Genomic DNA, 16,711 nt, shown 5'->3' on the forward strand with positions numbered 1-16,711 from the left:
AATCTGAACACTCTTAAAACGGTTATATAATAATTAAAATTAAGATGTTAGGAGGAACGGAAGGCCAAAAGGATTTATAGTGTTTATTCCCAAAGGTTTTAAAGTCTTGAGTTGTTGAATATATTTATGTTCACGAACTTCTAAAGTTTTAGGACTAGAATTATCAATAATTGAAACATTAAAAATTTTGTTAAAATCCTCCCTTTGTTTAAAACCATGATCCAACAAATGTAAGCCCAAACTATATTCATCACTTGTTTCATCTACCTTATCACCATTTAATAGTTTATAATATTTGACCCTATGTTCTCCAGTTCTAGCCCGTAGAGAGCGAGTAGTGCGACCGACGTAAGCCTTTCTACAGAAACTACATTGGAACAGATAAATGATGTTGTAACTCAGGCAGTTTCCAGGGGAAGCTTTAACCTTCTCGCCGTTAACTTTGAATTCATGGCTGCCTTTGACAAGTTCGCAGCATTTGCATCTTGGCATATGGCATTTGCTGGTTGGACCATGTTTAGCTCCTAAAGCAAGTTCTTTCAATTTGACGAGGCGAGATTTTAGGCTTGGCCCTGTTTTCTTGGTGTAACTGAATATTTTCTTCCTAGGCGTGGAAGCTGTTGAGGAGGTCTCTTGGGATGTTTCAACAGTGTCACTTTCACTGAAACTCCTTGTTCTTGAGAGGTGTTCTTCATACTTCTTAGTCACAGACACCAAATCATCATCACTACCATAAGTAGATATGACCCTGATTGGTGGGTGTAAAGAAGTCTGGTCATCAGGAGATTGAACTTTGCGTAACAGTGATCTTGTTGAATTGAGAACCTTGTTTGTTTGTTTGTTTGTTTATAGAACCCGTCCCCAATCTCGTATCGGAAAATGACTAAACTCAGGTCTGAGTGTGAATACGGGTGGTACCTGCAAGAGTGTTCATTAAGCATTTAGAGTTCTGTAAAACTGCAGTTACAATTGTGCTAGAGTATTTTTAGTATATACGATTGGTATCAGATATATATCCCTACATGCTTCCAAAATTTGTAAAGCCGTCTTACATACATATCACATTACACCGGAGCCTACACAGTGCGATCTCCTCCAGTCGATCTGCGCCGCGTATGTTTATATAAGCGCGCGGCGCAGACTGGAGGAAACCACACTCTGCAAGTTCGATCCAGTGCAATGCTACATGTACGTACTACGGCTTCATCTCCAACTTTCTGCACAATGTACTGGAATGTTTTGAAGGAAAAGAAAGAACAAAAAAAAGGTGATATATATAAATAAAATCAGCGATTTAATGTTAGCCTTAGGAGGGTAACTTTAATTCCCTGGTTTTTAAAATCAGCTTTAAAAAAAAATAATAATAAAGTATGTAACGTCGATACCAAACCGATTATTGAGCGATAATAACTGAGTAGTTGATTCCTGGGTTGCGGAGTCATTTAGATGTTCCAGTTTTCGAATTTGGTTCTTGTTCAGTTCTTGAACAAACTATTGCTCCTTTGTAATATGCACGTGTTAGTAAGTGTAGTAAAAAGTTAAAAATAATAAAGCTTTCTGAGAGGGTGAGAGGTTCTTTAATTAGAGCTAATGATTAAATGAGACCCACTAAAGGTACTAAATTAACCGGACTGCTAGCAAGGAATCGAGAGTCGAGTGGGAATAAAAATAAAAGCGGAATAAATTTTAAGATAATGAAACAGAAACTGAAAGCTAAAATATATACCGTTCTAGAATGCCTCCGCAAACTATTGCTCCTTTGTAATATGCACGTGTTAGTAAGTGTAGTAAAAAGTTAAAAATAATAAAGCTTTCTGAGAGGGTGAGAGGTTCTTTAATTAGAGCTAATGATTAAATGAGACCCACTAAAGGTACTAAATTAACCGGACTGCTAGCAAGGAATCGAGAGTCGAGTGGGAATAAAAATAAAAGCGGAATAAATTTTAAGATAATGAAACAGAAACTGAAAGCTAAAATATATACCGTTCTAGAATGCCTCCGCAAACTATTGCTCCTTTGTAATATGCTCGTGTTAGTAAGTGTAGTAAAAAGATAAAAATAATAAAGCTTTCTGAGAGGGTGAGAGGTTCTTTAATTAGAGCTAATGATTAAATGAGACCCACTAAAGGTACTAAATTAACCGGACTGCTAGCAAGGAATCGAGAGTCGAGTGGGAATAAAAATAAAAGCGGAATAAATTTTAAGATAATGAAACAGAAACTGAAAGCTAAAATATATACCGTTCTAGAATGCCTCCGCAAACTATTGCTCCTTTGTAATATGCACGTGTTAGTAATTGTAGTAAAAAGATAAAAATAATAAAGCTTTCTGAGAGGGTGAGAGGTTCTTTAATTAGAGCTAATGATTAAATGAGACCCACTAAAGGTACTAAATTAACCGGACTGCTAGCAAGGAATCGAGAGTCGAGTGGGAATAAAAATAAAAGCGGAATAAATTTTAAGATAATGAAACAGAAACTGAAAGCTAAAATATATACCGTTCTAGAATGCCTCCGCAAACTATTGCTCCTTTGTAATATGCACGTGTTAGTAAGTGTAGTAAAAAGATAAAAATAATAAAGCTTTCTGAGAGGGTGAGAGGTTCTTTAATTAGAGCTAATGATTAAATGAGACCCACTAAAGGTACTAAATTAACCGGACTGCTAGCAAGGAATCGAGAGTCGAGTGGGAATAAAAATAAAAGCGGAATAAATTTTAAGATAATGAAACAGAAACTGAAAGCTAAAATATATACCGTTCTAGAATGCCTCCGCAAACTATTGCTCCTTTGTAATATGCACGTGTTAGTAAGTGTAGTAAAAAGATAAAAATAATAAAGCTTTCTGAGAGGGTGAGAGGTTCTTTAATTAGAGCTAATGATTAAATGAGACCCACTAAAGGTACTAAATTAACCGGACTGCTAGCAAGGAATCGAGAGTCGAGTGGGAATAAAAATAAAAGCGGAATAAATTTTAAGATAATGAAACAGAAACTGAAAGCTAAAATATATACCGTTCTAGAATGCCTCCGCAAACTATTGCTCCTTTGTAATATGCACGTGTTAGTAAGTGTAGTAAAAAGATAAAAATAATAAAGCTTTCTGAGAGGGTGAGAGGTTCTTTAATTAGAGCTAATGATTAAATGAGACCCACTAAAGGTACTAAATTAACCGGACTGCTAGCAAGGAATCGAGAGTCGAGTGGGAATAAAAATAAAAGCGGAATAAATTTTAAGATAATCAATTGAGAACCTTATTACTAATGACAATGTTCTCAACCATTTTCCTAGGGTAACACGCAGCAAGGAAGGCTTTTTTGAGGTTGTCGAGGTGTCCTTTGAGGCGTTCTTGGCAGTTGATGATCCTTCTGAGTCTAAGGCATTGAGAGTATACGATACCGGAATAGATATGGTTTGGGTGGGAGCTTTTAAAGTGTAGGTATGAACGAGAGTCCGTTTTCTTTATGAACAAATCCGTTTGGAGGGAGCCCAAGGAATCGAAAGTGAACATTATGTCAAGGAAAGATACGTATTTACCAGGATCTTCTATTTGGTACTCATCAATGGTTCGGCCATGGGGGAGGAGTGCTTTGTTGACATCTGCAATCCAAATTTTGAACCCATCTGTAGTTCCCTCAAACAAACCTGCTCCGTCGTCAATGTAACGCCTGGCTGATACGATCTTCTTCATGAGCTCTGGGTTACTATAAACACATTTGTTCATTAGGTAGTAGACTGCTATGTTTGCGATTTGGACACATAGTGATCCACCCGTAGGGATACCAATGAGCTGTATGAACCAATTTTGATCGAACACCCCAACAGAGGATCGGAGGCTTATTTCACCAGTTGTGTGAGCCATTGGCAGAAGTCTTCAGACCAATCTTCTCTACATGATGACATAGCGGACCTTAAGGCCTCTATGACGAGGGGTGGTGTTAAAGAGTCATAGAGGGCCTTAAAGTCGTAGGTAAACGATCTGAAGCCTTTCTTCTGTACTGGGGAATGTTCACTATCAACGAATTCCAACCATTGAAGGGCATCGGTGTTATCAGTCAAAAGGTCAGAAGTCTATCCTGAGGGTGAAGTCTATCCTGATCAAAATATTTATATTCAACTCCCGAAATAGCAAATGGCGCTCATCTTCAGGTCCTATTCGTGTAATTAAGTCATTTTCATACCATGACTCCACTTTTAATTCTATAGTTGCAACTTAAATTGTAGTCAATTTATTTGAATGGGGATGGGGGGGTAATAAGGTATCCAATGTGCAATGGTTAATGATTTTTGTCGGTCGCGCTAAATCACTCTACAGTCGATTCTTCCATTTTCACCACTTTTAGTTTCGCAATGGATTTGGAGGACTTCGACGCGCCGCGCGAACTAGCATTCTCGCTTCGCATCGTCGATCGTTGCAACCTACCAGGACGCGCGCCGAGTTGGACTCGTCGTTACTGGGCCGCGCTCAGCCTGTCATTCCGCCTAAGCTCTATTCGAACATAATAGCCTGGGGTCCTCAGGTAAGACTCGTCGACGGTCCTATAAATGTATGGAACAGATATTTTACGAGTATCACCCGTTAACTTCGCAGAGCAACGATCTCGATGGGTTGACATCGTCAATCAAGCATTGGATGAGCACATAACATGTTATACGCGCACATATCCCAGCCGGTAGGGTTTGCTGGGTACTTGTAGCGCGATGCGTTACTGAGCCGCGCTGAACTGCGATGAATTGACATCGTCAATTAATGCATTTTGCCGATCCACCGAAGTTGGTTGCGAGATCAACAGAGCTGAAGCATTATTCATTATTTGATGCGCGGCACGGCCAAGTGGTGCATCGCACTACAATAACGTCGCCAACTACAAGTACAAGCAAAACTGAAAACCCTGTTCCCAACCCGCTGGGGGTGTATATGGTATAGATCATCCCTTGTATTGTGTATGAAATTTTTGAAAAATTAGGTCCTTCAGATATTGTAATTTTGGCCCAGTAGCGCGGCCCAGTATGCAGTAACGCATCACGCTACAATGTCTGATCAAGCTCATTATTGTCACACGTTGTAAGCCCGCGGTGCACGAGTTGCTCTAACAAGAGCCCTCTCTGCTCTCGCTTGCAGTAGCGCGCGACCGTGAAACAAGCGCAAATGGTAAAGCGCGTCACGCAGTAAGCATATACTAGTAGTAGCAGTACTGAGTACACGCAGACTCATGGCTATGTGAAGCGCACGAGTGCGCGGCTGTATCGTGGCGGGGGTACCAATGGCATAAATGGCATAATGGAGAATTGGCCAATAAAAATTTCCAATTACAATTTATGCTATAAAACGTACGCCATTTTATGAAATTCTATGCCATTGGTACCCCCCGTTTGATATAATAAATTTCTATTTTCTTTATTTGTCATATGAATCTTTAACGATCATTGCATGGATCCGATCATTCCAAGCGTTATAAAGCATGACAAATGTCTCTTATTCAAGTACTAATAATAATATGCGAATTTAAAGTCATCCTAAAGGTCAAATATGAAGACCTAAATTCATGGCATAAATGGAGAATTGGCTAATAAAAATTTCCATTTATGCCATTTTATGCCATTGGTACCCCCCGTCCCCATTTTGATTCACGATGTCAATCCTTCCTAGCTCGGCGAGGCCCAGTGGTGCATCTCGCCAAGCATTATTGGACATTGGATGCGCGCGCGACCCAGTAGTGCATCGCGCTACAACCCCTTATCCACCATCGTGGCTTTCGTCCCGATACCACTAAGCGAAATGAAAATGGCGGTCACGACGTGATACAAGCTTATTACGCGCGCTCCTGTGACAATTATTTCAAAATGTTCAATATTTTAGGAGTATAGGCATTTTATTTTTAAGCAAGTAATTACCCAGTTTTCGTCCTTTTCTTGACGTATGTTACTCGTCTAAATTTCTTCGAAGTAGCGCGCGCCGCTTTCTTCTCGAAATGTTATGGCACGAGCTACGAAGTAGCGCGCCGGGCCAGATCATTAACAATGGTCGATCCTTTTCACACTCTTGCAATGCACAATATCACAAGGCAGCATTTGGTACCAAATTTATCGAAATCGGAGACAAAAATGTTGTGCTAACTCATGGCGCTTATTACATATATATTATACTTATATGGTGACCTCTTAACGGGTGATACTCGTAAAATATTTGTTTCAAGACCGTCGACGAGTCCAACTCGGCGCGCGTCTTGGTAGGTTATAAACCTACAAGTGATCTCTTGCTCGTATAGTTTTCCTTTCGGTCGTTTTCTTTCCGATCAAACCAATGATATTTATGATCAGAGTTGTTTAAATGCGCTCCAACTCCAAGTGAATACTTCATTTTGTATTGTTTTTGTTCAAGAACGACTCTCGTATGACATATGAACAGCAAAATGTTTAAAGTCTTAAATTATACAAAATAAGTAAAAGATTACTGAGCGCAGTATTTCTGTAGCAGCTAGCGCCAGCGCCCACATTTTCCATTGTCAATTTTACTCTCAACCTCATCAAAAAATAATTTCTTAAAGAAACTTTGAAATCATGATTATACGGTAGTATGCGCTATAAATTCAAAAATAGGGGCTCGAACTTCCAGTCAACCGACAAAGTAAGTAAAGATAGCAGGTGCATTATGGCTGGAAAAGGGATTAACTGTATTACGATTAAAAAGGATTCCTTTTCAACTTAGAAGAGCAGGACTCTAGCTGTAAATAAGATATTCTATATCAATAACGTTTATATAGGGTTAAATGTAAGCATTGGTAAAATTAGATGGGCTTAATTTTGAAATGGAGTCCGATGAGAGAGAAGACGAAACATTTCAAGTCTTGAACCAAGTAGTAGAAAGCTCGCAGACCGTCAGGGTCCTTACTGCTGTTTACGTCTACCAGACTTCCTATCTTGCTTGTGTTGAAGCAGATGTGTTGGTTCTTGTGTACTATTTCAAGCTCCTGCCGGCCTGGAATTATAGGGAGGTATAGGGAGATTATAAGTATAGTAATTGACAATCCTGGTCATGCTTGTTGGATTCTAAAAATAGTTCCTCACTCTAACTCTAGAAGCTCAAGTATACAAATATGAAGATTATTTGAATTTGAGGATACACATTAAAATTGAGGTATAGATAGGTATACAGCTATTTTACCGTATACAGTAGGTCAACTACCATCGTAGTCCTTGAAAACGGCCATTCTAATTCTAATTTTGTATTTATTAGTTAATAAATGTACGTATAATTACATATTTGACTATCTTTTGTTTCATGAATTATTATTATTTATGATTAATGTTCGCGTGCACGTTTTTCACAATCTGTGTAGTTTGTACGTCAAGAAACTCAGTCGACTGTCCGGTAATACAATCAGAAAAAAGTAACAAAATCACAAAACATACTATAACTGAGACTGATGTTTGCTCTGTGAGACTCCTGGAGTAGTTGGAGGATAAGCCGGATGTGGAGGGTAATATCCGGGGTGAGGGTACGGGTACGCCATGTGGTACGCCCCAGGTTGTGCGGGTAAAGGTGCAGCACCTTCTTCAGACTGGGCTCCAGGAAGGTAGGCAGGATGACCAGGTACACCAGGATGAGGGTACGGGTAACCAGGATATACTGGTGAGACTGCTACTGGAGGGTAACCACCAGGGTGGGGGTAACCCCCAGGATGTGGGGGGTAGTACCCCGCAGGAAGGGTAGAGTAGTTGTATCCTCCAGCGGGGGTGATACCAGCCTCACCCGCCCCAGTGTGCTCTGCTTTGTTAGAAGGTAAGGTTTTGTACATGGTTTTAGGTGAGAGAATAGGTTTGCGAGGTATCGGTGGTGAAAGAGGGTTTCTTGTCCGTGGTGAAAGGGGAGCTTTAGTTCTAGGAGGTGGTGCGGGAGACAGGGGGTCTGCAGTTTTCCGTGATGGTGGGGACATGGCTCTTTTCTGAGACGGGGATGTAGGAACGTCGGATCTAGGATTGGGCGGAGGTGGAGACATAGCTCTTCTGGCTTTTGGTGATAGAACAGCAGCTGCTCTGGGCTGTCCAGGAGACACAAACACGCCCGACGGGCTATCAGGTTTCTCGTCTTTAGATATAGCTTTACTTAATTCTTCTCTCAACTTTCTTTCCTTCTCCTCTTTCCGTTCTTTCTTATCTTGTTTGGTTGGTTTTTTTGGTTTCACCGGAGGCGGCTGACTTTCGACCCGAGCTGCTCCTGAATCAACCTCTTTAGTTAATTCCTGATAATGTAATCCTCTCTTATCATGCTTTCTCTTCTCATACAAGACCGGAGTGGGGCTGTCCTCTTCATCCCCAAATCCGTATCCCTTAAAAACCTTCATCTCAAACCTTCCATCATCCTCTGGATACTCATTTCCCCGCTTTTTAAAGTTTTCAAACAAATGATAATAGTCCGCAATGCGAGCAGCGATGGCAGCCAGAATAATAAATATGATTAATCCCAGAATAGCAAAGTACTCGGCGGGAAAGGGAGCTTCAGTTCCTGCAGAAACTGGCGGGACCAGCACTAGGAGAAAGAGAGTGATGTATTGTAGAGATTCTGAAATAAACATAGGCGATCAGCACAGAGTTTGAATGTAGAGTATTTGGGGCCAGCAGCAAATTACGCCATAAATAGAGAAAGCAAATCTTCGATTGGAGAACAAAGGCAATAGTCTCATTCAAAGAGAGGATCAGGAGCCCTTAAAGTATCGTATCGTCACCTCTCCTACTCCTTATTCAGCTGAACGCCGCTACAAAAACTTATACCGCAAGATTTGTACTGAAACAGTAGAGATGGCAAAGCTCATTTTAAAACTCTTTCAAGTAACATAAAACTTGATAAAATTAAAGGTGTGACTCAACGCCGGACAGGTGACGATACTAAGCGATTAGGTAAGCTCGTGTATAAAAGATAAAACAAGATACGGACCTGGAAACATAGCGGGCAGCTGTTGACTACTTCGATACGAAGTGTACGGCGTAACAAAAGCAATGTGCGCTACGCGTGATGAAGAGGGCGTATAATTCAATCTTAATCCAATCGCAACGATGACTTCTGGTGCTTAAACAGAACGCGTGTATCAAGTTACGGGAATTACACACAGACAGTGTAGACCTAACAAAAGCCCGGTGAGGAATGGAATAAAGGAACCACACGTCACTCTGCAGGCTTTGTAGTCAAAACAACATTATCATGGGAGCTAGGAAGTATTTTGTAGGATCATATAATTTAGAGAGCCGGTTCTCCTGTCACGCTTACATTGTGCTGCACACCATACTGGTCATTAACTAATTCATTATATCATGCGTGTGTGTGTGTGTGTAGGCTTTTAGGCCCCGTCTCTTATTGACCACTTAAGAGTGTGTACACACCGAGACAGGTGGCTAATGTAAAATGTAGGCATGTGTGTGTGTGTGTGTGTGTGTGTGTGTGTGTGTGTGTGTGTGTGTGTGTGTGTGTGTGTGTGTGTGTGTGTGTGTGTGTGTGTGTGTGTGTGTGTGTGTGTGTGTGTGTGTGTGTGTGTGTGTGTGTGTGTGTGTGTGTGTAAAAACAAAACTATGAAAAGAGGAGAACGTGACTAACATTCTGACTAACACGTTATTTGTTAACATCTCTAAACGCGTTTAGCCAGTCAGGTATGCAGGTCAGATCATTATATCCTCACATTTACTATACATTTTACAGAGAGAGTAAATAATGAACAAAAGATACAACGGGACGCCAAATGGTGAGGACACTTACACTAGAGTGGTAAAAGGTCAGGCATTATTACTCCAAATGAAATTTCATTTTATTGTGTTAGATCATTATTGCTAATATGGCTGTGGTCCTAAAACGCTGGGTTTACTTACACGGAAAACATATCACATCGAGTAATTTTACAATAAATTTCCTGTGAATTAAAGTGAGGTAGTGTTGAAGGGATGTAAAGTGCAAAAAGCGGAATCCTAGCGTTATTCTAAGCAAACCAAAGTACGTACACTGCATGATAAATAACCATTAAAATATCAGAGGGCCCAGGACGTTTTAAAAGGAAAGTTATGATATGATTCCTTACTTAGCACGCTATGTTGCTCGTGTAATGCGGACCTTACTTTATTTCGCATGCTATCAAATATGGACTTCATAGACGCTGGCGGGAGACATTTAAAGAAAGACCTGCACTAATTGTATAAGTTTGTTTAAATTGATCTCTTATCTGATATCTTATCTCGCCTTGTTTAACGGCGAGATATTGTGCCTCTCACCTTGTAGCCTAGAATTAAATCATGGCAGCTGTGGACGACAAGGAGATCGACAGTATTATATCTAATATATTTATAAAGCGGAGTCCTGGAAAGCTCCCAATCAGATCAGTTGTGAGGCGTCATTTTACGTGACTACTGTCACTGTACAGTGAACAAATATGGTGGAGGGTAAGTAAGCAGTATTGTTGGCAGAATTATTTCACTTGGTTTGTTTTCAGAATGAAAAGTTAAAGCAGATGAAGGATGAAGATCGCCCTAAGCTAAGTTTAACCAAGAATCAGTTGATTGAGAATCAGAAATGGGTAATCATCTGACAAGAAACAATTATTGGTAGCAAGGAGAAACAGGCAGTACAGACCTAAAAGTTGTTCTCCCTTATTTTGTTAACACATTGGTTTCTAGAACCTTCTACGAACTTTAGAAGTTTACTTATTTGAGTACGTCGATGTGGTAAAAAGGTGGTATGGTAGTGCAGTGGTAATTGTGGATTTTGCTGACGCAGGAAATTTTAGGAACTCTCTGGGATGATTTCTGACTTCTGAGACCTGATAGTATGTTGATAATATCTTACCCAATCCCATGAAATATACGTACTTATCCAAATATCCAGTAGTGTTATCATCCAGGGAAGTTCTCAACAGATTGTATACAATGTATGTACAATGTATGTAACAATGTATACAATGCAACCTACGAAGGATTAACTGGCATAATTCAGGTGATTGACGAATTAGGGATGAAAAACTGTGTTAAAAGCTATGAAAGTGTTTTGCTCAATATAAATGGTGGAAAAAGGTTAAATTCAGCAGTGAATCTCGCGGCATGCGGCGAAGATTATCAAAAGTATGTGTGACAAAAGTATGTGTGACAAACACACTTTGAGAGCATTAAACACGCTCCTTTGTGATTAACTTGATAACATGAAGATTATTACCTGTTAAAAATTGGTGAAAAAAATGGGTGTGACCGGAGTCGGTGTTATCGTTTGGAGCTTAAAATGTTGTTTGGAAGTGATTTGACCTTGGGAACAATAGATAAGACATAGACAGTAATAATTTGACACTATTTCGATATTATGAACCTATCTATTGTGGTTTGTGTTATCAACATGTCTCCTTAACGTTATATTACTCTAGTGCACTAATACCGCGTAAATTAGTGGCTTTTAATGCTGTACAAGTTGGAATTTCGAGGGAAATACTAAACCTCAATTTAAAACTAATTCTAATAATTTGCGGAGTGAAAACATAGTTGTAGGACACAAATAAAACACAAAGACTAACGAACTTTCACGAAATGATGACCAGCGTTCAACACTACCAATCCGTAAAATAAGTAACGTAATGGACCCTGGTCATCAGGAAGGGTCGCAAGTAATGTACACTTTCCCTCCATTTGACAGATTGTCAGGGAAAGAGCCTTTGAGATAAGCATATCACATTTCACTCAGATTATTTAGTCTAAACGTTATAATTTAGTCTAAAGCTTCTACAAGCTGTACATTACAGCTTATAAGAGCTTTATAGTGTCGAAAGAAAATTACTTGTCGGTTGAGATGTCTAGTAGCAGTAATTTGTCCTCGTACAACGTAATATGTACAATGTAAGCATTTAGAAAACTTAGATTTTAAAGTTTCGCCATTTACATGCAATTAATTACAAATAGGCGAATGAACGTACCGATTCTGTCTGGAGCTGGCCACATCTTGTCATCTTCATACATTATCTCCGCTTCTTCTATAACTCGGGCTAGTTCCTAGACGACAAATAGGTTGCATAAGTTAAAATCTTATCAAGAATTAAGGCTTCAACAACTCTCAGCTATTACTGCTAATGTACACAAAGTCTGTTATTAATAATTGTGTTTTACAGCTATCAGAGAGAATGGTGTCAAAACCGAATACTAATTCACATAGAAGATAGATTGAAATTGTAACAGAAAATAATATATTTCTTAATATATGTATATTGTATATAAAAGTATATTTATTAATATATTAAAAAGAATATATTATTACAAATAGTATATTTGTTAATGCCCTGAAAATGGTAACCTTGAGAACTGGTGCACTGACGTTGCACTCCTTTCTGATCATTGTGTCGTTCTTGTAGTTGCTGTTATTAGCGTATCTCAACTTGCCTGAAAACACAAACACTGAGTTATTTAAAAGTTTGCCTGGCAGTGAATTTCATTCCCATGTAACTATGGGAACCGTAAAAAGTTAACACAGAAAGTGTCAACTTGTATGAGGAGATACAGGTATTTTACAATGAATATGCAGAATACATTTAGTTATGTTCAGGCTCACTAAAACCAAAGATGTTAGAATATAATCTTACCGTCAGGTCTGAACTCGAACTCTAGAAACTCGTGACCGAATTTTCCTTTGTGTCCAACATAGTATCGAAGGTAGAAATCTGAAGTGGCCATCTTTGCACTAGCTACTGTGAAGTGAAGCCGTTTAAATTAAATACAATGAACGGTTTAAAAAATATTATTGGATCATCTTCTTCGATAAGATTTTAAACATCTAGGAAAAAATTATTTGCAACCGATCAGGTAAAATGCGATATAATTTCAACACAAAGCAGGAGACTGACCGGGATTTCGCCGTGAAAAATTCAATAAGTTAATATCAATAATGGATTAAAAAACTACCAGAAAATGTTATCAAAATTCACCCATAAGGAAAAAAAGTGAGAATAAAAAGTTGAAGCAAAAAGTATTCCACATTAAACACTGTTCGTCATGACTCATGGGGTAGACTGCTTTGTTATATCAGCTCTACCTCAGACTGGTTTTGCCTTGACTTATGATTTGTATTGTCTGTTTCATTGCACTGTGGCAACACATCACTCTGAATAGGCTCTGGCGGACTTTTGTCGAAAAAGTTGTTATTCACAATAAATCTGACGCACTGCAATACAGTATTATGTTCCCTGATGATGTCCCTGGATAAGAGTTTCTGAAGTAAAGTGGGCTGATATCTACGTCGACCTGACTTCATAACACCGTTCCACTTCACTTTCTCTCGCTTCTTTTTGCCATCAGCAGCTCGCATTTTGGCGTATCTTTTAAATTTTCGCAAAGCTTGCCCTACGTTTGGTTCGTTTGGTTTACTCTCGAAAGTTTTGGAACTTGAACTCCTGAGGCCTCTGACTCAGATTCACTAGAACTATTGTACGCCCCAATCCCTAGCAAACTTGCTGATTCGGGCACATGTTTTTTCTCCCCAGGATTTAAGATAAACGAAAGGGGATCGTTTGGTAGCACCTTATCAGGGGATTTCGTTTTATCAGTCTCAGGAACACAAGGTTTATGTCGTTTAACACCCCATTTATTGTCTTTAAAGGTGTACGACTTCTCTCGTGCAATAATGCCATGATCAATCTTAGCTTGTTCTCGGAGCTGTTTCAATTTTACGTTTCCACTGGATGGGAAGTTCTTGCGACGCTGTTCCAACCACGCTTCAAGTATGACAGGGTGCTCCATTGAGAACACCTGAGGGGGATAGTTTCAATACTCCTATATAATCAGCAGAATCGATTTTAATAGTGTTTCTTATCTTAAACAATAATCTCAGAATGTGTGTGTCTGTCTGTCTGTGTGTCTGTGTGTCTGTCTGTTTGTGTGTCTGTCTGTGTGTGCCCATGTAATTTCTGAGCGGCTTAATCAAGAAAATGGTAAAAGTTACGGCACGGGACTGGTTTTTTTTTGGTATAGTTTCGACAAAACTCTGACGAAGCCAAATGAATAAGATTTTTCAAATTGGTCGGTGGTAAGTGGTTTAATGGGGGGGGGGGGGGGGGGGGGGGGGGGGGGGGGGGGGGGGGGGGGGGGGGGGGTGTGTCCGCCTATGATCTGTCCTTTTTGGATTCTATGAGACAACGGACGTGTTTTTTAGGACATTAGCGGACATTGGCGGACATTAACGGACAAACATTATGAGAATTTTTCGCACAAGATTTAGACACAATATTTTCGGCTCATAATGATCATGGCAGCATGAAACATGAACAAAAGTCGTTTCTAGAAAAACTTCCGAGATCGCATTACAAAGGGCATCCCTCGAGTCCACAATCGTATATCGAAGGGTAGGTCCGGACTTCGAAAACGAAAAAATATTTGACTTACAAAATTTTCGGTCCTAGTTTTTTCTCAACAGTTTTAGAAACCTAAAAAAAAAGTTGGCCCATTTTGGCCCCTTGCCCAGATTTAATGGGAGACAATACCTTTAAAGCAAGATCTACCTTACAAGACATATTTATGGCGGCCTAATTTGCGACGACCGAAATTTTGGCGGTCCGAAAATATGGCGAAATTGAACAAAAACCGTCAAATTTCGGACGTCACAGAAAATAAGGGTATTTTTCATCATTTTTTGTGACAGTAAGCAGTAAGGAAATTTCTGAAATTCGGTAAAATCATGTTCAAACTTAGTCTGTATTAAGACTGTAAGACTTTCATGTTAGCACATACATGTATTTTAATGCAAATTTAAACTGTATTGCTTGACATTCAATTCGTCATTGGTGTGGTGATAATTTGTCCCAAGATGCCAGAATTTATTTTACTTGATATTACTTTTTAGAAACAAAATAAAGCAGTGAAGGCACAGTCATTGAAATAAGCTAAAAGATAATGCGACGGATTCTATTACGACGACCGAAATTTTGGCGGTCCGAAAATATGGCGAAATTTTCGGAAAACCGCCACATTTCGTACGTTATAAATATGTCTTGTAAGGTATAGGGTGAACCACATAAAATGTGACTTTTTTTGAAAAAGTATCACCTTGCCTCATTAGCAAATTTTAACAAATTTTAACAAAATCTAACAAAATTTAACAAAATGTAGCTAATTTTGTTGTCCACTTTTGTCCGCCAATGTCTGCTAAAGTCTGTCTATGTCCGCCTATATCCTGTCCTGTCCTGTCTAGTCCTTTTTGGATTCTATGAGACAAGCGGACATGACACCCCCCCTTTAATTGATGGTTTTGTACCACAAATGTGACATTAAAATGGGCATGGCTCTTTTTTTCTCCCCCCTTGCTCTCTCTCTCTCTCTCTCTCTCTCTCTCTCTCTCTCTCTCTCTCTCTCTCTCTCTCTCTCTCTCTCTCTCTCTCTCTCTCTCTCTCTCTCTCTCTCTCTCTCTCTCTCTCTCTCTCTCTCTCTCTCTCTCTCTCTCTCTCTCTCTCTCTCTCTCTCTCTCTCTCTCTCTCTCTCTCTCTCTCTCTCTCTCTCTCTCTCTCTCTCTCTCTCTCTCTCTCTCTCTCTCTCTCTCTCTCTCTCTCTCTCTCTCTCTCTCTCTCTCTCTCTCTCTCTCTCTCTCTGCGTTGGTACATGAATCATAATTAGGTTAGCCACAAAATAATACCTATAAGCTTATTAGGGGGGGGGGGGGGGGGGATTGCACTCATTGCGGTCTGTTTGGACTGTAGAGAGAGTTCATACTTTCATACGACAGTGTTGTGCGTGTTTTCAAATATAATAGGCGGGTTTATACTTTTGCATTTCCACTGCGATAGTGAAGAAGAGAAAAGATAAGATACACCAGTCACCAGCAGTCCTGCACATTGCAAATTATAAACAAAGAAATTACCGTCAAGGATTCAGGTTGTTCATGTTCCTCGCGTTTGTGTTTCGCTACTGCCTGAGCAACACCAACGTAGTCACAATCATCATGATCACAGTTAACGTGCGTACTGAAGGCATTAAATTTAAGTTAATTAGAATTAGCGATATCGAAAATAATTACTGGACATACGACATGAGTGCGCTGCATGGCCGTCGATCCATTGAGGCACGCGCGTCACTACACCGCGAAAATTGCTTTTGCAATGCTTTCGATCAAAAACTGCACACAAAGTAAATTTAGCGCGTTGCAAAAAGTGTTCCAATTTACTGTAACCGTTTTTTCTGCCCCACCTACCTAAGATGGTTGAAAAGCATCTCTCGGCTCCTGAAGGAAAAGTTGCAAGTCATACATTTGTGAGATCCAACTCCATTCTGAGGAAAGGAATCCCTCTGATACTGTTTTGGGTTCTTGAATTGCGTTCCATCGTGTTCATTGTCCTGAATGAAACATGTACTTTACTATACTATATTAACAATTCGCCGGATAATTGTATTGGTTTAGGTGTGCTTACTCTGGAAAACAAGAACTCATGTAAACTTAACCATTCTTTAGTAAATTTTAAATATAACAGCATCTTTGGAACAGTAGTAGGAATCTCTATGTAAACATACAGGGTATAAACAACTTCATAGCGTCGTAGTTTACCTTCGTTTTTGATGCTGTCGAAGCATTCTGATAGTCACTTAGAAGTTGACTGAAGTCGTCAGCGTTTTCTTCCATAAGCCTAAAATTAAGAGATGATTAAGATAAGAGGAAGAGGAAACACATATAGTTGTACAGTATACAGTTAGTTTCATTATGTTTTAATGTACGGGCGGAACTG

At 39.5% G+C, this 16,711-nt stretch overlaps 2 protein-coding genes across 6 annotated transcripts in view; one reads left to right on the top strand and one right to left on the bottom strand.

Annotated features, from left to right (window-relative positions):
* The window catches only part of LOC134815298 (inositol polyphosphate 5-phosphatase OCRL-like), a 114,681-nt gene that overhangs the window by 26,042 nt on the left and 71,928 nt on the right, over positions 1-16,711 (top strand). The window lies entirely within an intron of this gene.
* LOC134816175 (protein mago nashi homolog) lies at positions 6,392-16,621 on the bottom strand. 3 transcript variants are annotated; one of them, XM_063824955.1, is made up of 7 exons: positions 16,534-16,621; positions 16,183-16,325; positions 15,853-15,955; positions 12,590-13,751; positions 12,304-12,389; positions 11,930-12,005; positions 6,392-6,975 (listed from the first exon to the last, which is right to left on the bottom strand). In XM_063824955.1, the coding sequence occupies exons 4-7, from the start codon at positions 12,678-12,680 to the stop codon at positions 6,785-6,787; spliced, it is 444 nt and encodes a 147-aa protein (XP_063681025.1). In that variant the 5' UTR covers positions 12,681-13,751; positions 15,853-15,955; positions 16,183-16,325; positions 16,534-16,621; the 3' UTR covers positions 6,392-6,784. The 3 variants fall into 3 exon arrangements, with proteins under 3 accessions (XP_063681025.1, XP_063681023.1, XP_063681024.1); XM_063824954.1 differs by lacking the exons at positions 6,392-6,975; positions 11,930-12,005; positions 12,304-12,389 and having other exon boundaries at positions 12,843-13,751; positions 16,534-16,615; XM_063824953.1 differs by lacking the exons at positions 11,930-12,005; positions 12,304-12,389; positions 12,590-13,751; ... (1 more) ...; positions 16,183-16,325; positions 16,534-16,621 and adding exons at positions 7,410-8,559; positions 8,932-9,278.

The sequence above is a fragment of the Bolinopsis microptera genome, chromosome 5, assembly GCF_026151205.1.
Source record: "Bolinopsis microptera isolate Bmic1 chromosome 5, MBARI_Bmic_1.0, whole genome shotgun sequence".
Lineage (NCBI taxonomy): Eukaryota > Metazoa > Ctenophora > Tentaculata > Lobata > Bolinopsidae > Bolinopsis > Bolinopsis microptera.